Here is a 27,903-nt window from a genome sequence, read left to right as displayed (position 1 = left end):
GCTTGTAATAAACCCCTTTATGCTTTTGCATTGCTGTGGACATCTTATTCTCTCAGTTTTGGGGACTCGGACTCTGGGCACAACATTTGGGGGCTCGTCCGGGATCCCTTTAACTGGGAAGAATAGCACTCTCCCGGTAGAAGGGGTTTCCTCACTTGGAGGAAAGCTATCTGAACACCGGTGTTAAGTCTGGTTAGCCAGTGTAAGACCGAGGCCCAGCTTACGCGCTGGAAGGCAGCTGGCTCTGGTGAGAAGAGAGCTCTTGTCAGGCTTAATCAGGGGCAAATTAGTCGTCTTAGCCAGCGTAAGGCCGAGGCCCGGCATCGTGCTGGGAAGGCGGCTGGCTCTGTGAACGCCTTGTTGGTAAGATAACCTAGAGGGATAGGAGGGTTCAGGGGGCCCAGGAAGACCTAGTACTGCTCTCGGCCGAGGTTTGTCTCTCCTCTGTTTGTCGCATCTTTGTGTGTGCCGGCGTTGTCACTGCTCTCTGTGTGTTCGTTTTGTCTCCTGTGTTCTATCCTGTAATCATGGGGCAAGAGACTTCCACTCCGTTGTCCCTTATGACTGACCATTTTTCTGATTTTAAGTCTAGAGCACAGGATCTATCGGTGCTGGTGAAGAAGAACAAACTAATAACTTTTTTGCAGCACAGAATGGCTGACCTTCCATGTAGGCTGGCCCTCAGAAGGCACCTTTGACTTGGGAACTGTACACCAAGTCCGAGATATCGTCTTCCGACCGCGGATCGGACACCCTGACCAAGCCCCCCCTCCTTGGGTAAAACCTTTTTGCCTCAACAGGGATTTTCTACCCCTCAGGTGTTGGCGACACATGTAAGAAAAAAAACCCCAAGAATCTCAAGGAGCCTGAACCAACGGCGCCGCTATATACCCCATCTTATAAGGGAAATTGTTAGGAGAAGCACACTGATTGAAACCGCCCCACCCTGGCCAGGCACCATAGTAACTATTTGCATGAGTTGTTTTAAGCCTCCACCAACCGGAAGAGTTCGGGAAAGGTTTAAAGGAGACACCGCCTGTACATTGCGAGCCACGCGGCAGAGCAGTTCTCCTGGGTTTCCTTACCCTGCTGCTCTCCACCCGGGTGCCCTTTCCCAATAAAATCTCTTGCTTTGTCAGCACATATGTCTCCTCGGACAATTCATTTCCGAGTGTTAGGCAAGAGCCCAGTTTCGGGCCCTGGAAGGGGTCCCTCTTCCTGCAACAAATGGGGACTCTGGTGGGATTCTTCTTCACCGAGACTGACATCCTGACCACTCCGGGTACTCAGGGGCCAGCTTGCCTGCCAATGGACCAGACCCAGCGGCCGCAACTGGGACCCTTTTGTCCCTGGTCTCTTCCTGACGCGGACAACTGGCCAGAGTGCCCCGACCGGTAAGAAACAAGAGACTTTATTGATCTCCCTCCCCTTCCCTCTCTGTCTCCTCTCCTTAACCCTTCCTATCCTTCTCTTTTTTTTCTAGTTCCCTGGTCCTAGACGCAAAAATCTGGTCGAAGGGCCCTCAGCCTGAGTTGAGGATTGGAGACTTATCACTTCCTCTTGGCAGAGAACTCAAATTCTGGTTCTGATTTCTGGTAGGGCCGAGTTCCAGTCCTCCCTTCTCTGAAAGCCCAGGGAAAAGTCGCGTAAGGCCTGGGTATCTGTAGGTGGCAGGAGACGTCTGTAAGGCCACCCCTTTTTGCCCCCTCTCCCGCCTCCTCCCCCTTCTTCTTTCAACCTGGCTTCCTTTCCTCCCTTAAAATCTTTGATGTTATGGAAAGGCTTGGTGGGCTACAGTCCGCAGGTCACAAACAGTATGATATGACTGAGCGACTTCACTTTCACTTTGATGAGGACTGCCGGGTTTATATATGTGTGTTTTAACTCTGTGCTCTGTGTAGTGATTTTTGATGGCCATTTTGCTTTGTCTGGCCACCATGTGGTTTAGACCTGCCGCCATTTGTTAGAACTTTATTGTCTTTCACTGTGCCTTGAGACCAGGGCTCTTAAAAACACTTATCTAGACCATCTCTAACTCCTGACACTGGAAAAAAAAAAAATATATATATATATATAAATGAGATATGAGCTTTTAGATAAACTCTATTAAGAATAATTATGCTTTAAAAATGTCTGTCTAAAATAGTCTGTCCAAATTGGGGTAACTTAAATTGGGTTGTGCTAAACTAAGTGATAGAAGTTCACTGACTAGCTAGCTCACTTCCAAATAGAGTAAAATTTTAAAACATTTATTACTAAACATTAGTTTCCTCTTACAAAAAAAGCTAAAGAAATTTGGGACTGTTAATGACTAAAAATAAGCTGGCGCAAAAACTTGAATTTGGCTTTTCTCTTTGTTAAAAAGACACACTTTCTTCAGATGTTAAACTGCATTTGACAATAGATCTAAGTTCATTTGCCTCTTAAATGGTCTGTTCTGTATTTGCCTCTGAAATCCCATATTGTTACTTTGGCTGAGTGAATAGCTGTTGTTTCACAGTGACCTATAGTCCCATCTGACTGAGTGCTCAAAAGCTTTCTGATATTTGTTGACAAAACTTCCTAAATCATTCTATGAAGCACTTTTGGCTTCTAGCTAACCTTGGGGTGCTTCAGAGGGCCCCTGAAGCATCCCAAAGAGAGATATTAAACTGTGTTTATTTGGTTGGTTAAATTACATAAAAAGATTATCAAATGAGTAATAAATCTGCTCATATTATAATGTAAGGTAAAGTTACTAATACAGTTATCCTAAAAATTATGGAGTTTTTAACATTCTGATATGTCCTGGTATTTTAATAGAAAACCTGATGACTTCACAAAAATTAGCAAAGAGACTAAATGAACCAGTGAATATGCTTATAACTTTTATGGTTTCTATCTGGAACATCATGGGTTTAAATCGTATGTTTTCAGAAAGTAGAGAAAATCTTCCTCTCAAACTAATTATGACAATACTTTGGTAAAATTAAATGTTATAAACAAAACAATTATATTTTCTGACTCCTCTAAAAATTGGAAGTTCTTAGGTTTCAAGTAAGTTTATCAAATGAGTTAGGAAGGTTATCTCACAGATACAAAAGTCTCAAAAAAATTTTTGAGACCTTAAAAAGGGAAAAATTCACCTAGATTTGTTAGGCAAAATCTGTGGTAAGCCTTTGGTGTGAGTTTCCCAGCCCTGTTTTATTTTAAAAGTTCAGTCTGAGACTCTATAAATGTTTCAGCAAAATAAAAGCCTATAATCAATTATGGTTATAAAAATCATCAGACCAAAATCAGGGAGAACAGACTTATTTCGCTAACAAACTAGCCTTAATTTGGTTATATTTAATAAAAATAAGGGTAACTTTAAGGAGAAAAAGATATTTCAAAATGTTAAATACCAGTTTGTTAATGGAGGTCTGCATCTAGTAAGACTCATCTCTTAGATAGTTCTTTGCTGTTATGTGATGTTAATGTAAAATTTAATTAAATTCTTAAAGAACACCCTAAGTTTGTTTCTGAAGCTTATCTCAATAATCTATCTTTGGATGAAGATCAGATGCCTCATGACCTGCAACCAGGACTGGAAAAAGACGTAATTTTATGTTTTCTTGACTTCTTAGACCTTTGCATATAAGTCAAATGCTTTTCTATCATAGGCCTGATCCTATGCTAGTTTTAAAAATCAATCCAATTGTTGGGTTTGTGACCAATTACCCATGTCTAGTTCTGGGTTACCTTGGTAAATTTCTCTATTACCAGACTTTAACTGGTTGGCCCTGAGAAAATTTACTTTAAAAAAAAAATTAAATCATACTAAAGATAATCAGTCTAATAACACTAAAAAAACTGGGCTATGTGCCTTATAGATGGTGCCAACATGTAATTTCCCTGGAAGATAAAGATTCTACAGGGCAGACTAAGTCAGATGACCTGAAGATATACTGGGCTACATCTAATGGAAGTTCTTAACATAAGTCTTACTTGTGACTTTACTAATACTGCTGGCTATGTTATTTGTATTTCCCCTGTTTTACAAAATTGCTGTTTCTTACACTGTCAAATGTGTGTGTGAGGCCTCTAATAATAATATATAGTCCCATATGAGATCGATGATGGTAACAGTGTAACTCTAGATATGGCAAGAAGCAACAAAAAGGAATATTTTCCTGGACCAAAAAGCTAGTAAGACAGGTGGTCCAGAGAATTTTAGATACTGTTTCATGGCCTAGTCCAGTAACAGCACATTGAGTGGCCTGTTTACCTGAAAATGGACACTCTCAACACCGTGGGATAAAATGGTCATGCAGTGCCCCTCTCATAATCGTGGTCAAGTTTATGAGCAAAAAGGGCTCTGCCAACTGAAGACTGACACTCGCCATCTGCATCTATAAAGATTAAATCATGGCCGCTGCAACTGCTGACTTTCAACGCCCCTGAAAGGAGTTCAGGGTAAAAATCAGAAATGAGGCACTCTGTGCTCTGCGAAAAACTGGCAAAACAGGCCATCAGATAGTTAAATTTTTTTCAGAAAAAGATTTTATGAGTCCCAATTCTTGCATCTTCTCATATCTAGAAAAACACAGACGTCATTAATGGTAAAATCTGCTTTGGCTATTAAAAGAAATGAGATTAGGATTTTAATCATACAAGACTCAGATCTACAACTTGAAACTCAGAATACTTCCGATTCAGTGCCTATACTCCAAGCTGGGGCAGTCCTATGCCCCATTTTGACAGAAAGTTATCATAGTCATTGTTGCCTAGTTCCCTAAAATTAAAACTGAGCGGGACTCTGTGGGGTTCTGGAATACAGATCTGCTCTGTGTTCTCCATTTCTTATCTGTAGGATATAAACTTTGTTCAGCCTCCTTGGCCTTCCCTGAATTCCAAAGCATAGATTCAAACAATTGCTAATCAGGGAAGGGAGGGGATACAAAAACAAAAACTATCAAAGGTTGGTACAGCCTCCAGACAGAGTCCTGGTTCCTACTCAAAGAAATATGCATAACCATGTCTTTGAGCCCCGACCCAGGTAAAAGATGGTAACTTCAGACTAAACACAGGATTCTTGGAGCACTGCTCTGTTGCCTCACCACCAACCCATCAGAAGGGGTCACAAACCCTGTAACCCTCACCCCAAATGTTGCCTTCTGTTTCCGGGGACCAGAGATGACCATCCTGTTAGGTTTCATGTTTGGCCCTTGTCTATTTCATCTCTGAGAGGGGCCAACTAAATTGCTGCAACTATAAGGGTAAAAGCTGGTTTCAGATGTAAAAACCCCAACTTAGATCAGGTAGAGAGACTTCTGCTCTGCTAGGCAGGCCTACGCCCATGCACAGCAAAAAGAAATTACAGAAGAAAGAGACCTCCGCCCCAATTCCCAAAAAATATCTTGAGTATGAAGTCTCTCAGGGAGCCTATGTGCTGTGTTTAAAAAAAAAAAAAAAATTGTCTCAAGATTAATTTGAGTCCTGGTTCCAATAGTCCCTGTGGTTAATAACGCTAATTTCCACCCTGATGGGCCCTCTAATAGTGCTGCTATTAATACTTACTTTTGGTCCATGCATAATAACTAAGCTTGTTGCCTTTGTAAAAGACCATGTCAATACCGTTCAGGTAATGGCACTGAGGCAACAATAGCAGGCAGTGCCTCAGAATAGAGAGGAAGATTCCTCTCAAGGATAAAAAGACAGGGGGGAATGTTAGGACCAAACGGGACAGACTCAGGGGGAGGCTAGGCCGGAGAAAAGCTGAGGCTCTGGGAACTCCCGCAGGCAGTGTAGCTCGACCAATCAGAAAAAATCCCCATAGCCCTGGCCTGCGCCAGACCCGAGCCAATCCAGATAGGGATGCGAGGTTTAAAAGTCCCCCGCGCGCGTATGGTTTAACCAATCAGCTATGCTGTTACAGAAACAAAGAACCGTCTGTATAAAAGTATATGTGATTCAGAGCTCAGGGCCTTTGTCAGATTCCACTGTGCTGGATGAAACCTAGGCCCGGGCTCGAGCTTGTAATAAACCCCTTTATGCTTTTGCATTGCTGTGGACATCTTATTCTCTCAGTTTTGGGGACTCGGACTCTGGGCACAACAGGAAATAGCAACCCACTGCAGTATTCTCGCCTGGGAAATCCCATGGACAGAGGGACCTGGCAGATTACAGACCACTGAATCACAAAGAAGAGGACACGACTTAGTAACTAAACAACAACCACGTACTAACTAGTTAATAGGAGAAGCAAGATCAAACCCTAAGTTTGATGTGTTTCTCAGAACAGTTGCCTCTGTTCTGTTATGTGGTTGGAAGTTAACTGTCCCCCAAAGTATGCTAAATTAATTTGAGACCACTTGATTATATTTAAATCTGCTTCCAGCACTAGATATTTATAGTGATTTTTCTCTTTAAGGGAAATAAAGTCATTGTCAACAGTATACAGTTACTCCCATCTGTTATTTAGTAAGCACAGGCATGAAGAGACCATAACATTCTGTTCCTGCTTTTAAGGAACTTAAGATCTAGCTGGGAAGACTGAACATTTTTTTAAAAATGCTGCCTCAGTGCCAATATATCCTGTGTTGTCAGCAGTGGCAAAAGCCGAGTTCAAGAGAGGGACAGTACTGGGATTGATGAAAGAGGATGGGGGATGGTTTGGAACATGGTGAACAGTTTGTTAAGGAGATGGGGTGAATAAAGGGAAATATTATGAAGGATTAGTTGACAAGAATGGTGACTGATTAGCTGTGGGAGAAAGGAGGAAGAACTAATTAAGGGGGAAAGCAACATTTCAAAGCTGGGTGATAGAATGATTAGTATCAGTGACAAAAATAGGAAATCTTAGGGGAAACTGGTTTGGCAAAAAGCTGACACTTGTCTTCATATCTCCAGGTTCCGCTGTAATGACATCAAGCAGGGCATTTTGACACAGCCTGGGGCAGAGATGGGACAGGGATCACAAATGAGATGATGCTGACAATCACATACAACACAGTAATTTTTTAGAGGCTTGGAAATAAAATGATTTCTTTTTATAAGTTTGTCACAGTAGCCCTGAGCTAAAATGGACATTAATATCCATGTGATATTCAGATGGATATGCAGAGCAGACAAGTGGAAGTGCTGGGCTGACATTTAGATAAGAAAGAAGAAAGAAAGTGAAGTTGCTCAGTCGTGTCCAACTCTTTGCGACTCCATGGACTGTAGTCTGCCAGGCTCCTCCAGCCATGGGATTTTCCAGGCAAGAGTACTGGAATGGGTTGCCATGTTCTTCTCCAGGGGATCTCCCTGACCCAGTGCTTGAACCTGGTTCTCCTGCATTGTAGGCAGATGCTTTGCCGTCTGAGCCCCCAGGAAAGTCCTTCTTAGATAAGAAGGCTGAATATTTACATTTGGATGTATTCTGAGTGGAAATGATGATTCAAGCCATGAGAGTAGAGGAAGCCTCCAAGAAAGGAGAGAATAAGGGGTACAATAGACGATGACCTATAATTCATTCTTTACTCAAAGGATTGAATAAAGCTGTGAAAGAAGTCCTGTCTAGGGTGCTCAGGGCTGGTGCACTGGGACGACCTTGAGGGATGGGATGGGGAGGGCGGTGGGAGGGGGGTTCAGGATGGGGAACACGTGCACACATGGCTGATTCATGTCAGTGTATGGCAAGAGCCACCTCAATATTGTAAAGCAATTAGCCTCCACTTAAATAAATTAAAAAAAAAAAAAAAAGAAGTCCTGTCTAGGTATTAGAAAGGGTCCCTCAAGAGTGTTGGTTATGGCAGTCGAGAAGAAGGAAACTTCCAGAAGAAAGGGGTAGGCTACAGTGTGGGATGTTATAAGTGCAATGAAGGAAATGAGAAAGGACCCCTGGTTTTGGAGCCTAGGAAGTCACCCATAACTGGCACAGAGTGAGGATGGAAGCTCTGTCACAAAGGGTTGAGTCAGTGGAGGGAAGTTCAAAGTGGTAGAGAAGATGGTAAAGAGAATGGTAGTTCAGGGAGCAGCAATAAGCAAATTTCAAGGGTAAGTAAACTTGGGAATGTTAGCGGAAAGGGGAGAGATGAGATCCTGGAACGAGGAGATATTTGTTCGAGCAAAGTGAAAGAAAAGGCAGGGAAAGGATGGACTCTGTCACTGCATTTTCTTCTCAAAGAAGGAAGAAGCATGAAAGGCTGGATAGAGATGGAGGGACATTTCGTTAAAGGACGGGCGTGGCTACAGATATACTGAGGAGGAGAGAGAGCATCATCAAGTGGCTCACGGTGGATTTACTCAGCTCTTCTCTGGAAAATGAGTCCTGAGGTCCTCTTGAGACTGAGGAGGACAGAAGCAGGGCTTAAAGAGATTGGGAGAGGTCCAGACCTGCACTGTTCAATACAGCAGTGATGAGCCATAGTAGTTACTGAATACTTTATGTGGCTAGTCTCAATTAAAGTACATTGCAAGTGTAAAGTACATGTCAGATTTCAGACAGTATAAAAAAAGACATAAAAAATATCTCATTAATCATTTTTATAGTGATCTTTTGTTGTTGAAAAGTTTATATTCTAGGTATGCCAGGGTAAATACAGTGTATTATCAAAATTGATTTTTCCTGTTCCTTTTTGCTTTTTAATGTGACTACTAGAAAAATTTTAATAACATGTGTGGCTCACATTATATTTCTATCGGACAGAACTGACCTAGAAAAATACAGTAAGGACTCAAAAACAAATTAATAAAGAACTTCCAGGAAGTAAGAGGGTTTGGTTAGAGTCAAGGATCTCTGTGGATCCAGTCAACAGGGTTAGAGGCTGAGCACTCTGATCTGTGGATGATGGGGCTGGACCAGATTTGTGAGCTGGCACAGGGGCATGGCTGGAGGAGTCAAAGATCCAAGAGGACAGAAGTGAAATGAACCACCTTGGGCTCAGGCTGGGAATGACGAGCAGTGAAGATCTTTGGGAACTTCTGGGCTGGGAGAGCAACAAGGGCTGTGTGTGTCGGGAAAGCCAGCAAATAGCCTGAAGTTCTGAGGATTCAGTGGGAAGGGTAGGAAGTGATGAAGTGTGATCACAGAAGAGAATTTTTATGTTCCAAAGTTGCTGTACAAATGCCAATTTTTCACATTTTAATTTTGCTTAGAGTTATGCAAACTTGTGTAGGAAGCTTTATAGTACCTGGTCCAGAAAAATCAGTATTTGAATAAAGTTTCCTTAGAGTCCAAGTAAGAAAAAAATAAGCATCTCTGTAATTGCAGCAAATGATCACACGTAGCCTTTGGATACCGTAATAAATAGCTTGTCTCTTCCTTCAATATCCTCCTAATACAAGAAGGCTAGATGAGAGTTTAAATAGCTAAGTGTACATTCACTAAGACAGGTAAATTATTGTACTGCTTTGCCAATTATAAAAATCACTTTGCTAAATACCAAGGAGCAATGAAATGAAATGGGAGATCAGTGCCTTCTATCAATCTAATAAACAGACAGGGCTCAGTGAATTCATCTTGGTCCCCAAACCACAGGTGGGAGCTCACACTGCAGCCTGCCTGAAGCTGACTTAGAACTAATTCAGTCAGGGGTGTACTGGAGGATTTGAAGAATCCTAATCTCAAATGCTGAAATCAGTGCTACCCTTATTTCCATAATCTGGGCAAGAAAAGAACAAAAAAACAGAAGTGATCCAAGGTTTGAATGAATAGCTAAATGGAAATAAAATTCAATGTCGAATTTCTAGGGAGAAAGCCTTTTTGCGGCAGTTTTTTGGACTGGCACCTTATTTTAAATGTAAAACATTTAAATGTAAAATTAAATGATCTAATAGTGATGCCAGTATTCAGAAAGTATATTAAAAATGTATGAACTGAAAAGACGGTGGTGCAGCTATTCATATTCTATTTATAAGGCAAAATGTAGATAATATAAATGGCAATAAATTGTGCACAATTATCTGCATTATTGCACCATATTCTTAAATGTATTTATTTATATTTCATCTTGGTCTAGAAAAGATTTCAGGTAGCACTGCACCACTTGCTATGTAACAAGTTAGTGCTACTTTTTAAAAGGCAAGGTCAGAAAATGTGTGAGATTCCTGTTCACAAATGACATCAGCATTTCAAGAAAAGAACTGTTGAAAAATGATATAGTGGCTCAGTTGGTAAAGAATCTGCCTGCAATGCAGGAGACCCAGGTTCGATCCCTGGGTCAGGAAGATCCCCTCGAGAAGGCAATCGCAACCCACTCCAGTACTCTTGCCTGGAGAATCCCACTGACAGAGGAGCTGGGCAGGCTACAGTCTACTGGATCACAGAGTTGGATACAACTATGCGACTAACTTTCACTTTCACCTGACTTTTATATTTACTTTTTAGCAAGCTTCCAATAATTGACCACCTTGTGGAAAGGATTACAAGGCTAAAAAAAATCTCAGTTCTTTACAACTCAGTGTCTAAAGCAGCGATTATGGGACTTCCTTGGTGGTCCTGTGGTTGGGACTCCACACATCCACTGCAGCGGGCATGATGTTTGAACCTTTGTTGGGGAACTAAGATCCTGAAGGCCATATGGAGTGACCCAAAAAAACCTAATGATAAAAATAAAAATATCTTTTAAAAAGCCCATTACTCTGATTTTTGTTAACAAGAAGAAACATTAATAACTTTTCCTACTTTATTCCCTAATTTTGCCATTAAACTAGAGAAACATAATGGAAATAGATGTAAGAAAATACTTTAAACATACACAGAGAGCCTCAAAGATGACACTGTCTGGTCAACTAGTCTGTGAGTTCCATTTGCCATGAAACAGTCTTCTACATAAGGTAAAATTTAAAAAGGTAATACAGGAGCCCTGCATTCAGAGGGGAAATTGCTAAAAGATTTTTGCAGATAAGATTCCTGCAGTGATTTCATTTTCTAGGTTCTTCCTTCACATCTTTTAAATGCAGTCAAAATGACTGTCAGGAGAAAAATGCCAACATTATCCGTAGACAGTTAAGTAATTCAGTGGATGTTTTGAAAGGAAGGATACATTAAGCCTGGTGCTCCATACAGACAGTAAAAGAGCACAGCATTTAACCCACACAGGTGATATACTCTAATCAGCTTTGGCAGAACAATGGGAAGTGAAGGATTTTACTGCCAAAGGCACAGCTAGCAACAATCTCTGGGACTTTTCTTCTATGCGACACAAAAGCAAACACATTCTTCTAACAACTACCCTTCAGATTAGACTGATAATGTAAACTACTCTGATGTTCACGTAAGATTTACCATTTTCCTGGACTTAGCGGCTGAATGTGGCTCCTGTTTGCGAGTTCTAGCCACGAGGGTCGCATTCCACGCTGTAAAGTTAACACAGTGCTGCTCAGGCCACTGTCACCCTGGTAGAGTAGGCCTGTCCAGGAAATGAAACAGTAGGGCCAGTATTTAAGATGAGGGGGTCAGCCCCTCCTGCTAAACCTCCAGCTAATGGGCTCATTTGGGATGAAAGGAAGATTTATGGTCACGTGGAGAGAAAGATAGGCCTTGGGGACATGGTAGTAGAGGGAGGCACACAGAAAAATTTTCAGGAGATTGAATAATGAATGTCTTTGTGTGCTTTTTCTTTCTTTAATAAGCTTTCTGACTTGATCAAAATACAAAACGGTTCATTGGTTGGTTTGTCATCAGTCATAATTAGTCACAAAATCTTTAGTCTGAGCCATACCTTTATTAAAATCCATCATTGTATCAGAATAGAAGAGAACCATGGAGGAAGACTGCTGTTGGTTCTTTTTTAAAAAAAAAGAATATATTTTAAAAACTTGACAAAGACTATAATGGCTAAAATACTTCTTGAACTGAAAAGATATGACAAGGGAAAGGAATAATCTCTCACTGTACTTTTGTTCTATTCAATAAAACATTATGCATTCCTGACCCCCATTACCACTAGATTTGGTCTGCAGTTTGGTGAAATGATTCTGAAGGCCGAACTTAAGATATGACTACACTTGAACTATGCCCACTGTGAAATGGGTCTAACTGTAATAAGTTCTGGGGCTTCCCAGGTGGCTCAGTGGTAAAGAATCCACCTGCCTGCATAGGACATGCAGGGACCCGGGTTCAGTCCCTGGGTTGGGAAGGTCTCCTGGAGGGGGAAATGGTAACTCATTCCAGTATTCTTACCTGGAAATTCCATGGGCAGAGTACCCTAGCAGCCTACAGTCCACAGGGAAGCAGAGCTGGATACGACTGAGCAACTAAACATGCATGTAATACATTCTAAACATTAAACACCAGTTTGGTCAAAGAACCTGTAAGTAAGGCTTGAATTATTTTCTGCCTTTGTCAATATAAGAAATAAGGAAGAACTTGAGGATTTTCTCTTGTGAAACAATAAGATAATTGCTCAGATTTAACTTCATAGCTCAAACATTTGGGGGAAATAGAACTCTATACTTCTATGTTCTAAAACTCCTAACAATCTTATTTTATTTGAAATATATTCTATGAAGTTAGAATACAATACAATGTCATGTTTTAATATAGGTATTGTTATTATCCATAATATAGGCAGAAGATGGGTTTTTTAAAATTATTAATGTCAAGTTCTTAGTTTTCAAATTGTGAGCTTAATTATAAGGTAGTCATGGAACTGGAAAAGTGACAAATGTAAATATTAACACATGGTCAAGTATGCACACAACTTAGAGAACAGGTTGAGAAGGATGGGAAATTTAGTGGTGATGCAAATTTAATTAGCTTTCTGTGGATTTTAGAATTCTATTTTAAGTGAACTTAAAATAGGTCAATTACTTCACAGATTTCTGTTCCTGAATGTATTAATTTTTCTAAAGATGAAAAAGAACTGAGTAAAGAACATCATTTCAAATACTATAAGAAAATAGTAGGAGGGAAGGAGGCAAGGAGAGAAACTTTTTAAAAATGAAGGAAGGGCCTGCTGATGATGACAGAAGATTTCATCCACAACCCCTATTGATGTATACTAATCATAATGCTTTAGTGATGAAGTATCAGGAATATTATTATTTTTTAATGAAAGAAATATTAATTCATGGAAATATGAGAAAAACCATAGATTTAAAGATGTAGATTTAGACTGGAATTTTTGTCAACCTTTCTTACCCAGGGTGGATCTTCCTTTTAAAAAAAAAATCACTGCAGAGTCCATCTATACAGTCTAAAGCCAAAACATGTAATTAAAAAATGAGTCTACGCCATTGATGCTTATCATAGTTTTTTTCTTAATTTTAGTAAGGAATAGCTCATAACACAAAGAAACACGTATTTGAAGTTGAGCAATTCTTTCATGTTGGTTTCTTCCATTAAATTATTTCAGATTCTTTTTAAGATATGTACAATCTTGTTTAATAAAAACTGCTTTTGTTCTCTACCTCTAGATTCATTTTATATGGTATATAGATATTGGAAGATATTCAACAAATATTAACATTAATCAACTCTAGATGGAAGGACTTTGGGTGATTTGTGGCTTTCATTTGAAACTCTCTTTGTTGAAATGGAAATTTTCATAATGCACATGTATTATTTTTAGAAAACCAAAAAAGCCACTATTTTCTCCCCAAATTTTGAAATATTCCTTTAAAAAATTCTCTTGAAAATGATAATACATTGTGAAAAAGGAGAATTTTATTTTTCAGTGAAGTAATAACTACCTATGTTTGGTATATTATCTGTATAATGAGTTTTTTTTCATTAAAAACAAATCCCTAGATCATCAGCTAAGAAAGTTTTCCCATTAGATCTCTTTAGAATCTGAGAGAGGGAGTTTGTAGATGAAATTATTTATGCTGTAAGGTTTGCACAAGTGTTCTAATAATACCGAACCTAAGTAAAATGCTGAATGATGGGACTGGTCTATCTTTATATCTATATGTAAAATTGGCTTTATTAAATGCCATTTTCAAAATACAAGCATACAATTCAATTCCTATGGCTAAAACAGACATTTTTTCTGTATTTGGGGAGGCGTGGTCATTCTGAACTAGCACCCTTGAGAACAGACTACACTCAACACTGTTTTCACAGAGAACTAAAGGTCAGCATATAGTTTTCAAAATACTTTATTGTCTAACAAAATGAGAAATATGTGAGATTATATTCTCTGGAAGGTATTTCACCCTTCAATATTTTACAATATTTTAGGGAGATCAGTAAGTACAAAATGCTGCCACCTACAGTAAGTGGGAGCTATTAGTCTCAACTTCCCACATTGCCAAGTGTCCTGCCCATGAAACTGTCAAAAGCAGTGATACTTGGGAAACAAAAAAAGGCAATCTTTAGAGTACAAGTGAAATGATATGAATGAGTGGTCCCCCGCCACAGTATCAGTTGGATTCAGGTAGTATAGTAGAGTGGTCAAAGAGCAGACTGCTCTGCATTTGGGACTCATTAAGTCCTAGGACAAATTACTAGCCATCTCAATCTTAAAATCCCATTTCCTCCTCTATAAAATGTTATTGTGTTAGTTGCTCAGTTGTGTCCGACTCTTTGAGACCCCACGGACTGTAGCCTGCCAGGCTCTTTTGTCCATGGAATTCTCCAGGCAAGAATACTGGAGTGGGTAGCCATTCCTTTCTCCAGAGGATCTTCCCGACCCAGGGATCAAACCCGGGTTTCCTGCATTGCAGGCAGATTCTTTACTGTTTGAGCCACCAGGGAAGTGAGAGTAAAACAATAATCTCAGAAAGATATGGGATTAAGATCTGTAACAAGAGTTTAGGACAATGACCAACACATGGATAATAATGATGGAGAATTTTTAATGATGAGCTCATGATGATGATAATGACAACAATGGTGTAAATTGAGCAAAATCAACTGCTCAATATTGCTTTGTCTTTAAAGAGATAAGCTGTGTGAAAATATCTTGGAAGGGGTAAAGGAGAGTTCAGTTTCTGAAACTCAGCATTAGTGAAAGAGGCAGTATGTGAGATGGGAAGAGTTCAGGATTTTCGGCTACAGTCACCTTTTCACTACCCCACTTGCCACTTAATGAAAAACTTTGGGCAAGTCACATAACCTCTTTGAGCCTCATGTAGTTCAAGAGTAAACTGAAAAGCTCAAATGAGAAGACGTTTGGCAAAATGAAAGGTATGTAAACGGGAGGGGTTTTTAACACCCCCCTACTACCTAGATAATTCTTAACATTTTTAGAAAAGCCATTCAGGAAGAAGCCATCTACTTTGGAGGCAGATGGTAGAGTAGAAGAATCAAAGGGCTTTGGAGTCAGACAGCCTCGGCTTGAATCTGGCCTCTGGCATTACCAGCTGTGTGCGTTGGCAAGAAGCCTCAGTTCATCACTTCTAAAATGGGATAATAATAAAACTCACACATCATAGGATTCATGAAGATTAACTGCAATGATACAAGTAAAGTAGTAAAAGTGCCCAGTAAATGTTAATATTTAACAGTAATAACTAGTAATCTGAAGAATCCCAGGTATATTGCCAAGTTTTATTAGGTTATTTTCTTATTTCATCTTCACTGAGCAGATTGGGCTTTGGTTTATCAACAAATTGGGTATGAGTATCATTTTCTTAATGGAAGCAGAATCTGTGTAATGTAGTATAATGTGGACTTTAGTCTCTCTTTAAACATTCTTGTCTACAGCTAAAATCATATATATTAATAAAATAAACATAAGCTTCCTTTTGCATGTATACTATAGTTTTTAGGACACATTATATTAGTTTCAGTAGAGTCTTTCTGACATACCTAAGGAACTACAATTTCTTTGTGGAATTGTTTAATAATATGGAGGAAGCCTGGGGGCTCCCTTTATTCCCTTTTCCAAGCAAAACCTTCACTTCTCACTATTTCTGGAGGACATTATCCCCAATGTTATACTGACTTCTTTTAACTACATTCACAGCTGCTCTTGTATCATACCCATTTCATCATTTGTATACTAGACCTTGCTCTGCTGGGCTATGGATTAGGCTAAGAATTATTGCACCTGAGTGGTTTCAACCCCGATTATGTGTTAAACTCATTTGAGAGCTTTTGAAAAATACTGATGCTTGGCTTAATGGAATCGGAACCTTTAGGGGTGGGGTACAGGCATCCTTTGTGTTTTTTAAAGCTTCCCAGGTGATATTAATATGCAGCCGGTGTTAAGAACAGCATTTTTTTTATAATTAGAGAACTAAAAGATATACTTAAAATACTAAACAAGAATCTTATTGTAGATTTTAATTTAGATGAAAGTTCTCCTAGTGGGGAGAAACAGGAATAATTTACTTATAATTTCTCCTTTATGCCTATAAACCCACCCACCCAGTTATCAGTCAATTTTCAGGATAATGGCTTTGTTCTATCTGACAAAAGGAAATCAATGGTACTGAAGATTACCAAAGGTCACAGAGTATAAAAGACCCTCAACGATCCTGCATTAATCTTCATAAACAGCTGTACACTGCAAATGAAAATGACAGTCTTTAATGGACAAATTAAAGCATTTTGTGTTGTTTTCTGATTATAAATGTCCATATTTTTAACCCCCCAGTGAAAATGTCAACAGAGGCAAACACATAGGATTATGATGAAACAGTGTCTTAGATCTTACACATATTAGAAAATTTGACACTTCTGCTACCTACTTTTGGTAAGAATAGAGGAAATCCGTAAGAATAATCTTAAAAACCAACTTTATATCCAACTAAACTTGGTATTCTATCAAGCCATAGTTATCCATTGAGTGTGTATTTGGAATAAACTGGATGAGTCTAAACATGTAGCAAGAATGAAATGTTACCAAGAATTTTCACAGCTGTCTTCTGTATAAGACATATGCCAGGTCATGTAGTTATCATCATTCTCTAAAATGATGCCCCTGGATGGCCATACATTTATTTCCTGGCTTTTAAATTTATTAGGTCCATTTATTCACTTTTGACAGTTGTATTTCCAATAGATCCAAATAATTTGAACTAGACTGTTGCATTTTATGTCTCTGCCACCCAACTAACAAATAAGAGGCAGAGAAAATATGCTCTTAATTCTGAGGTTCATGTTTACTTTTTCTTTGCTTAAAAAATTTACCAAAGAAAAACTCTATGGGGTATTAAGACATCCCATTCTTTTTGTGATACAATATGACAAGAGAAAGGTGCCTTTTTAAAAAAAATCAGTTTCTGCTCCAGAGTATTCTTGGTCCCCTGAGGGATGCTGCAACCCTGCAGGTTAAGTCAAACGCACCTTCTTCAGAACCATTTGTTAAACATTAAAAGACACTTCATATAACAAACACCCAAGTTTACAACACATAATTCATTCTTGCAAAGTCTCCCTTTCTCCTAGTAATCTCAAACTGAGCAAGGTGAAAGAGAGAATCTTAATGTAACAAAGGCGAGATGGAGATGTGTGAAGTATGAGGCTGAATAAAAATGGCTGAAAAGCAATCCAAGCGAGGCTAGAGGGTGGCCACACCCAGTGCTAATATGGACTGTTTCAAAATAAATCTGTTATATCAGAGAGCAACTGGCACTGTTTTTTAATTTCCCTCCATTTGTTCCAGATATACCCATTATTAATGAACAGTAGTTACAAGTTACCCCAATGACAGACAAAAAACCCGAAATATTTCAAACTGAATCATCCTAATATGTGTCTACGCCATAATATTTTCAGGATTTTGAGAGCTATTCTGCATTTCCAGTTTCCTTTGTGTGACCACAAATAATAACCCTAAAATGGGTGTGTCCCTCTTAAAAGGATGCACTAGAACCCACTCAGTTAACGGTTCTACTAGATTTCAATCTTTAGGCACAAATTAAATGCACTGGGATACATGGAACAATAAGAAAGCATTTTAACTCCGGGAATAAGAAGAGATTAAACAAGTACTTGACGTTGAGCGGAACTCAAAAGAGCTCCAGGAGGAGGCAAAAGATGCATTTAAAACAGTAGCCTGACAACAAGAAAACAAAGGGGTGGGGGTGGGGGATTTTTTTTTTTTTTAAGATGGGAAAAGTAAAAAACAAAAACAAAAAACCAAACACCGTTCACTCTGATTTTTGACATAACAAGTTTACTCCCCCCAACAGAAAGCTCTTGGGTATAAAGCATGCATAGGTCCCACAGGTGAAATGATGCACAATGGCTGATTCCGGGTCCCGGGTTCCCGTGAGCGCCGCAGGCATGCACTACTGAAATAAAGAGAATACCCTGACTTTTCCAGTTGCTCCAAACACAATCCATCTTGGTGGAATCGGCGGTGGCCTGCATCGTGCGCGCTTTGAGGGCTCGCCGTTGCTATCCTCGGGGGCGCTGAGCGGGCACTCAGGCGTCGGTGCCCCGGCTGCAGCGCTGCTCCCGGTGGCCGCGGCTGCAGACAGACTGAGGCTGCACCAGCCGGCGTGCACCGCGAGGGGCGGGCGCGTCGCGGGCGCTGCAGTCTCCGCGGCAGCGAATCAGCGCCGCGCGGTGCGGATCAGCCTGCGCGCCCGGTGATGCGGAAGATGCGGGTGCCGCTAGACTTCAGAGCAGAGGCTCGCTGCCCTGGAGATGTTTAAAACCAGTCGCACCCGGGAGGCGGAAAAGCTGACCAGGGGTGGGAGGTTTGAGAGAAGGAGGAGAAAGAGCCAAGGGTAGGAATGACAGCAGAACACGCGGGCTGTTTCTGGGTCTTACTGGCATGGTGCATTTTCTAGAAATGTCTTAAAAACCGAAGAACTTGATGATGGCAGTACAAACCTCAGGCTATCAGCATCATATCCCCTTAGTGTCCAACGCTCATTCACCTCCCCCCACCCAGCCTCCAGTTCTTTACATTCTGGCCACACTAATTGCTTGACATCTTCCAGACAATTGCCAGATTCTTTCCCTCTTTTGGAAAACCCATGGCTCTCCGAAACCTTCCCTGGCAAGCCGCAATCATTGCAAAGAAACCCTGAAGGTTTAGTGTCTCTTCTCAGCTCTGTTTGTGGGTTGAATGAATTTTCGACAATATCTGAATGTGGTGCCAGTAGGTCGGGATCAAAGCCTCTGGACTCTGGCACACGGAGTAATTAGTCACTATAGAGACACACCAAGAGTGGTCAGTTGTGGGGACATCCAAAGAGAGCTCAGGAAGCAAAGGGCCTGTTCCTCAACAACATCATATTTGGGATTGAGTGTTAGGGGATGATGGATGTGAGTGGTGTGTTTAATTCAGGAGATAAAGTTGATTTCCAAGCCCAGTGATTCAAGGGCTTCAGGTGTCCCCACTTAAAATGTGAATGTCAGTGGGAGGAGCAGAACAATGTGTCGTTGTTCAGTTACTCAGTTTTGTCTGACTCTTTGTGACCCCATGCACTGCTGCACACCAGGCTTCCCTGTCCTTCACTATCTCCCAGTGTTTGCTCAAACTTATGCCAATGAATCAGTGATGCCATTCAACGATCTCATCTTCTGTTACCCCCTTCTCCTCCTGCCTTCAATCTTTCCCAGCATCAGGATCTTTTCCAATGAGTCAGCTCTTCGCATCAGGTGGCCAAAGTATTGGAGCTTCAGCTTCAGCACCAGTCCTTCCAATGAATATTCAGGACTGATTTCCTTTAGGATTGACTGCTTTGATCTCCTTGCTGTCCAAGAGACTCTCAAGAGTCTTCTCCAACTCCACAGTTCAAAAGCATGAATTGTTTTTGCTCAGCCTTCTTCATGGTCCAACTCTCACATCTGTTCATGAATACTGGAAAAACCATAGCTTTGACCATACAGACTTTTGTCAGCAATGGGTGGTGACCTACTATTCAAATTTTAGCATGAAATGCTTTATCAGATTACTTTCCAAGGCAGTTGAGAGAATGGACAGGGGATAGGTATGTTTTGATAAGGAAAAGGTAGAAATAGCACAGAGAAATGACTGGAATTTAGGCATTTTCTGGGGGAAGTCCTGGTAGAAGGGACCCTCGAGGAGACAAGACATAGCATGAGGACAAAGATGCCTTGGAGACCAAAGGGGTTATAGAAGGAAGAGTTCCCACTTCCATTTGTTGTAGCATGGCCTTATCCATTGTATAGAATTTCTCTCCCTCATGGAGAAGTGGAGCCTCCATAACTCCTCTGCAGCTCTCAGATACATTCCTTCCCAGACCCAAATATGCATCTGTACATGCTGTGCCAGCAAGAGCCTAAGGACCTAATCTCAAGGTTACGCTTCTGGAAATGATTTACCTTTCATTTTATGAAGCATATACACTTTAAAATATGATCCTTAGAATCATGCATGTTCCTTTTAGAATAAAAGCTTCCAGAGAGACCAGCTAAGCCTCTGCATATCTCTGTAACACATCTGGAATTATTCTTAAGGAAGTTTAAGAAGAATGACTTCAGCAGGATGATTCGGCACTTCTGGGCATTGTAAGTCTCCTATAAGAGTGGGGTTGTCAGAGCTCCCATTTGGCTGATGAGAAGGAGGAACAGTGACCACATGATTACAAAGCACTTTTCAAACTGACTTGCTCTGCAGGTGTTAGTGACTTTGTTATATTTATACTTCCTACTGTCCTCCCACAATTTTTTCACCATCATGGTCATGATTGGGAATTCAGTCAGCAAAATACTGAAAAGACTGGGACCTGATGATGAATTCTCATTGCATGATGTGGATCTGGACACACTGAAAAAAGGTAGGGACAAGACTCAGAAGGAGAGAGAAAGGGTCGCTAGGTGGGTTGTTGCTGTCCTGGCCGCTTTTCAGCTGGAAACCTTTGGAGCCTTGGCCACTAGGAGGCACTGCCTGTCCAGTGATCGTCCCAGGCATTAGCCTTAACACAGAAGGTGCCCCAGGTATCTTGAGCAGTGAGTGTTCACAGTCACATTACTGGAGCCAGTGTGGGCTCTGACAGTCAGTACTGAGCAGCAAGGTGGGGGCAGCATGTCCCTAGCAAGGACGAGTAGGCAGAGGCAAGCTCTCCCTCAGGTGTCAGGTAGCTGTGTCAGAATCCTTAGGCCATGAGTTTTCACTGGCCACAAAGCTGACCTTGGAATGTCAGCTTAGCTGAAAGACCACATTCTTTTCAATCATGCTAAATCTGGAAAGAGAAGCTTGATGGCACCCGAAAAATCAATACAACAGTTTGACAGCTGAAGATTGAGGAGGTAAGATGTCTGATGTCACAGAGAGAGATACACACTAGTAAGAATTGAGGGTTTTCTATTAATGCCCAGGTGCTTAGGAGAAGCATAAATAATCGTATTAAAGGAAAATCAGGCAGAAGAGCACAAACTTGACAAGGGATGTGGGTGTTAGATCTACTTGTGTTACAAACTTCAGTTCTGTGGCTTTCAACCAGTCATTTATCATCTCTGAACCTCTCGCATAATATACAGATGAATTACACATTTAGACGTTTGTTTCTATGAAGTAATAAGAAATTTGTTTCCCATAGACATCGCAAATGGGTGCTTTCTTTGCACAAGTGCTCACAAAGTATTAATTGAAAGCTCTTGGCAAGGTCAAAACGATATAATGGGTAGAAAAGATATGTAAATTGTCCTTTAGCAGTGAAAGAAAACAGAAAGCAAAATAAAGCTTGCTGAAAGTGGGCAGGAACTGCCTCTGTCTTTAAACCAGGAGAGAACAGACGGGCTTTGTATGCAGCCAGCTTAGAGCTCGCTTTAGGTACTGCCAGGAAGGGAAGTGATTTCTTTAGTTTTCAGGATGAAATCGTGCATTAGTCTGTTATAGGGAAAAGCAAAGGAGCCAAGTTTTGTAATCTCATCCCAGATTTAGATGAATGTTGAAGGCTACCATGTCCAGAGTGGTCGTATGGTGTTTGTCTACTATAGCATCAGGATTTATACTGATGAGACTCAACGGCACCTGCATTGATACACTTATTTAAGGAATACATACCAAGCACCTACTATATTCTAGATACTGCTCTAAGCATAAAGCAAAGTTCCTGCCCTTAAGGAGTTATACGCCAGTGTGTATGGGAGGAGCAGAAAATAATAAAAGAGGTAGATACTGTATATATTTCACTTGTGGAGGAGTGTACTGGGGAAAATAAAGCAGGTAAAAGAGGATAGAAAAGGATGTGGGTGGACATTTGCTATTTTATAATGAGACTCTGTGAAGGCCTAACTCGTGGTAAAATTAGAGTAGACACCTAATGGAAGGAAGGAGAAAGCCACTAACATGTATGGGAGAAGAGTATTCACAGATGAACTCAATTTTCAGAACAGAATGTAACAGCTAGTAAACTATATCAAGCATTCTCATAGAACTCCCTGGTTTTTTTAGGCTCAGAAGTACAGCAATTGGAAGAAAAGGCACAAAACCAAAAAAATACTTGATTATAATCAAAGAACACTGAGAACTCTGTTCTATGCCATATGGAATAAGGAAATTTAAAGGAAAAACCAATTTGGTACATAACCCACTGTACCAAAACACTGCATGAATTGTCTTCAATTCAAACAAGAGATTAGCAGTTGTTATTTTCCAGGTGCTTTATCTTGTGGTATGCACTGATATTTAGTTGTTACAAGATCCCTATGAGGTAGACAGTATTTACTTTCATTTTCTTTATTCATTCATTCATTCAATCTACAACTGTTTATCAAGCCCACACTAAGTGCCTGTCTCTGTAAATACAAAGGGAACTGCCCACTGGGACTTGAGTTTATTGGGGGGGGAAATTTACATATAAATAGATAAATGCAATCAGTGGATTGTGTGAACAGGAAACCAGGGGTACGCAGAGTTCTTAGGAGCAGAGGTTTCAGGAAAGGCTTCAGAGAATAGGTGACAATTAAGCTAAGTTATGAGTAAGAAATGTATCAGCAGTTTGAGTGATAGGCTTTCCTGGAAGACAGAAGTGGAAACTTAATTTCAGAAATGTGTAGAGGCCAGACTGTGACAGCCCTGAGTAGTAATACTGTCAATAGATGAGGGAGACCCAGCAGGATTTTAAGCAGAGGAGTAACATGGGAAGTGGCATAATTTATCCAAATTTGGCTGAGAAGTTTCCAGAATCGACTGTTGCTGTGCAGTCACTAAGTCATGTCTGACTCTTTGCAACATCATAAACTGCAGCACACTAGACTTCCTTGTCCTTTACTATCTCCTGGAGTTTGCTCAAATTCATGTCCATTGAATCGGTGATGCTATCTAACCATCTTATTCTCTGTTGCCTCCTGCTCCTTTTGCCTTCAATCATTTCCAGCATCAAGATCTTTTCCAATGAGTCAGCCCTTCTCATTAGGTGGCCACCGTACTGGAGCTTTAATGTCAGCATCAGTCCTTCCAATGAATATTTAGGGTATTCAGGGTTGGTTTCCTTTAGAATTGGTTTGATCTCCTTGTAATCCAAGGGACTCTCAAGAGTCTCCAACACCACAATTCAAAAGCATCAATTGTTCGGCACTCAACTTTTTTTATGGTCCAATTCTCACATCCATACATGACTACTAGAAAAATCATACCTTTGACTATATGGACCTTTGTTGGCAATGTGATGTCTTTGTGTTTAAATATCCTGCTCAGGTTTGTCATAGCTTTCCTTCCAAGGAGCAAGTGTCTTTTAATTTAATGGCTGCAGTCACTGTCTGCAGTGATTTTGGAGCCCAAGAAAATAAAGTCTGTCACTGTTTCCACTTTTTCCTGTCCTATTTGCCATGAAGTGATGGGACCAGATGCCATGATCTTAGTTTTTCAAATGTTGATTTTCAAGCCAGACTTCTCACTCTCTTCTTTCACTCTCTTTAAGAGGCTCTTAAGTTCCTTTTCACCTCTGCCATTAGGGAGGTATCATCTGCATATCTGAGGTTGTTGATATTTCTTTCAGCAATCTTGATTTCAGCTTGTGATTCATCCAGCCTGGCATTTCACAAGATGTACTCTGCACAGCAGTTTAATAAGCAGGGTGACAATATATAGCCTTGTCATACTCCCTTCCCAATTTTGAACCAGTCCATTGTTCCATGTCCAGTTCTGTTACTTCTTGACCTGCATATAGGTTTTCAGGAGGCAGGTAAAGTGACCTGTTATTCCCATCTCTTTTGTCCACAGTTTGTTGATTCACACAGTCACAGGCTTTAGCATAGTCATCAAAGCAGATGTTTTTCTGAAATTCTCTTGCTTTTTCTATGATCCAATGGATGTTGGCAATTTGAACTATGGTTCCTCTTCCTTTTCTAAATCTAGCTTGTACATCTGGAAGTTCTTGGTTCACATATTGCTGAAGCCTAGCTTGAAGGATTTTTAGTAAAATCTTGCTGCTGGTAAATCGCTTCAGTCATGTCCGACTCTGTGCAACCCCATAGACAGCAGCACACCAGGCTGCCCCATCCCTGGGATTCTCCAGGCAAGAACACTGAAGTGGGTTGCCATTTCCTTCTCCAACGCATGAAAGTGAAAAGTAAAAGGGAAGTTGCTCAGTCATATCTGACTCTTCGCGACCCCATGGACTGCAGCCTACCAGGCTCCTCCGTCCACGGGATTTGCCAGGCAGGAATACTAGAGTGGGTTGACACTGCCCTCTCTGATAATCTAGCTAGCATATGAAATGACCACAATTGTGTGGTAGTTAGAACATTCTTTGGCATTGCCCTTCTTTGGGATTGGAATGAAAACTGACCTTTTCCAGTCCTTTGGCTATTTACTGAGTTTTCCAAATTTGCTGGCACATTGAGTGCAGCACTTTAACAGCATCATGTTTTGGGATCTGAAATAGCTCAGCTGGAATTCCATCATCTCCACTAGCTTTGTTCATAGTAGTGTTTCCTAAGGCCCACTTGACTTCACAGCCCAGGATGTCTGGCTCTAGATGAGTGGCCACACCCTCATGGTTATCCAGTTATCCAGAATTGACAAAAGACATAAATTCTAGCCCTAAGCAAGACAAGCAAGAAATCCATACCTTGACTCACATCACAGTGAAATCACAGGGCATCAAAACAAAGGAGAAATTTTAAAAGCAGATAGAAATAAAAGACAAATGAGATGAACAGCAATCTTTTCATTAATAGAAGCTAGAATAGACAATGAAATAATATTCTCAAAGTGGTGAAGGAGAATAACCATCATCTAGAATTATATACAAAGAAAGACTAATACAGGCATTTTCAAAAAATAAGAAATGAGAGAATTTCCTAATGGCAGACTCTGCAGAAAAATATACCAAAAACAGTACTCCAGAAAGAATAAAACTGAATCTAAATTCAGTTAAAAGGTAAAAGTGACATGCATGAAAGAATGCTGAGCATAAAGATCAGTAATGGCTAACTTAATGAAAGGGTTATAAATGAAAGATGAAAGTAAAACAGTGGACAAAATAGAACATAGGTAGAAAGCAGTGATAAGAGCAAGTGCATTCTAAGATCCTAGTATTGTTCAGGAGGAGGATAGAGGTATTTAGACTATGAAATGTCATATTTATATGCTAAATATTTAATGGTCTCCACTAAAAGAAAATAATTAAATACATAACTTCTACAAGAATAAAATTTACAAGCAAGGTAATTAATTCAATCAAACAGAAATTAGGCAAAGGAAAAATGAGAAGCAAAGAAAATAACTAGCAAATTGAAAGCACAAAATAAAGTATTAAAATGCTTCTAAATATATCTAAATAATGCCAAATAAAAAAAGATGAAAGCTCTCATGATGGATGAAAAAGATCTAGCCAAAGGATGTTTTCAAAAAAAAGTCCTAAAACATACTGACACAGAAATGTTCTAAGTAGGAAGAGGAAGAGCTATACCAGATTAATTAATTTTTATAATAGTGACCTTGCTAGATTTACTTATTAATTTGATTTGTAGATTCTTTTGAATTTTATTCATACATAAGAATATCTTCTCTGAATAAAGATGGCTTTATCTCTTCCTTTCCAATCTTTACATTTCATTTCTTTACCTTAACTTACTGCATTGGCTAGGACTTCTAGAATAATGTTTAGTAGAGGTGGTTAACAAGGACTATCCTGTCTGTTTTTTTGAATTAAGGGGGAAAATGTGCTCAAAATTCCACCATTAAACATGATGCAAGCTGTGAACTTTTTAGCTATCCATTATCAGAATAAGAAAATTCCCTCTGGTACCAATTTTCTGAGAATTTTTGTCATGCATAGATACTGAATTTTATCAAATGCTTTTACTGAGCCTAGTGAGATGATCACATGGGCTTTCCCTTAATTTTATTAATATATACATTACATGGATTGAATTTTGAGTGTTAGAGCAAACTTGCATTCCTAGAATAAACTTCATGTAGCCCTGATGTGACATTCTTTTTATATATTGTTGCTCTAATTTGGATTCAATTTGTTAATATTTTGTGCAGAATTTTATTATCTATATTCATGAGGGATATTGTCCTCTTCTTTCTTCTCTTATAATATTTTCTTAAGTTTTTGCATCAGGGTTAAACTGGCGACACGAAAGAGTTGGAAAGTGTTAATCCTCTAATATTTTCCAAAGGAGTTTATGTAAGATGGCATTATTTCATTTTGGAATGTTTGTAAGAATTCACCAGGGAACCCATTTGGACCTGGAGTTTTATTTGTGAGATGATCTTTAATTACAGATTTCTTTAATAGTGTAGGATTATTCGGATTTTTAAATTTCTGCTTATAACAATTTTGGTCAGTTTTTTGGTCAGATTAATTTATCCATTTAAAATATATTGTCAAATTTATTGGCATGTTACTCATAATATCATTTTTAAATTTTTTAATAATCTGGAGGAGTCATAGTCATGTTTCCTTTCTCATTTATGATATTTTAAGCTTTTTCTCTCTTGATCATTTTGTGGGAGATTTTTCAATATAATGAATTAGTTTTAAAGAATAAAATTTTACTCTATTGCCTTTTCTCTGTTGTATATATACTCTCTTTTATTCTCTTATTATAATCATTATCTTACTTTACTTTCACTTGCTCTTCATTTATTGTTGTTCATTCGCTAAACTATGTCCAACTTTGCGACCAACCCCATGGACTGCAGCATGCCAAGCATCCTGGTCTTTTACTATCTCCTAGAGTTTGCTCAACTCATGTCCACTGAGTCAGTAATGCCATCCAACCATCTAATCCTCTGTCATCTCCTTCTCCTTTTGCCTTCAATCGTTTCCAACAACAGAGTCTTTTCCAGTGAGCTGGTTCTTCTCATCAGGTGGCCAAAGGATTGTATCCTCAGCTTCAGCATCAGTCCTTCTGATGAATATTCAGGGTTGATTTCCTTTAGGATTGACTGGTTTGATCTCTTTGCTGTCTAAGGGACTCTCAAGAGTCTTCTTCAGACCAGAGTTTGAAAGCATTAATTCTTTGGCAATCAGTCTTCTTTATGGTTCAACCCCTACATCTGTATGGGACTACTGGAAAAACCATAGCTTTGACTTCCTTTATTAGCTCCTTAAAATGAAAGCTTAGATTATTGTCAGTCTTTCTTCTTTTCTAATACTTCATTGAAAAGTATTAAATACCCTCTAAACACTACAGTTGCATCCTGCAAGTTTTGATACATTGTGTCAATATTATTGTTCAAAATGTTTTCCAATTGGGATTGAGAGTTTTTTCTTTGGTCCACTGATTGTAATTATTGTAATTTTGAGGATTTTGAGGATTGTTCTAACTATCCTTATTGTTTATTTTCACATTGATAGTTGTGTTCAGTTCAGTTCAGTCACTCAGTCGTGTCCAACTCTGCAACCCCATGGACGGCAGCACACCAGGATTCCCTGTCCATCACTAACTCCTGGAGCTTGCTCAAACTCACGTCCATCAAGTCAGTGATGCCATCCAACCATCTTATCCTCTGTCGACCCCTTCTCCTCTTGCCTTTAATCTTTCCCAGCATTAGAGTCTTTGCCAATGAGTTAGTTCTTCGCATCAGGTGGCCAAAGTACTGGAGTTTCAGTTTCAGCTTCCAATGAACATTCAGGACTGATTTCCTTTAGGATTGACTGGTTTGATTTTGCAGTCCAAGG

At 39.8% G+C, this 27,903-nt stretch overlaps 1 protein-coding gene across 2 annotated transcripts in view; it reads right to left on the bottom strand.

Moving 5' to 3' along the window:
• The window catches only part of RTN1 (reticulon 1), a 257,808-nt gene that overhangs the window by 18,886 nt on the left and 211,019 nt on the right, over positions 1-27,903 (bottom strand). Inside the window, exon 1 of one of the 2 annotated variants that reach the window (XM_040226345.1) lies at positions 18,151-18,470. The exons of the other annotated variant lie outside the window; for it this stretch is intronic. Coding sequence (XP_040082279.1) covers positions 18,151-18,211 — 61 coding nt within the window. The 5' untranslated portion in view covers positions 18,212-18,470. Of the gene's footprint in view, positions 1-18,150; positions 18,471-27,903 lie in introns of those variants that run through there. 2 annotated transcript variants of the gene reach the window in all.

Source organism: Oryx dammah, unplaced genomic scaffold (assembly GCF_014754425.2).
Source record: "Oryx dammah isolate SB20612 unplaced genomic scaffold, SCBI_Odam_1.1 HiC_scaffold_26, whole genome shotgun sequence".
In the NCBI taxonomy this organism is placed as follows: domain Eukaryota; kingdom Metazoa; phylum Chordata; class Mammalia; order Artiodactyla; family Bovidae; genus Oryx; species Oryx dammah.
The sequence above is the reverse complement of the archived record's forward strand: the minus strand, read 5'-3'. Positions and strand labels throughout refer to the sequence as shown.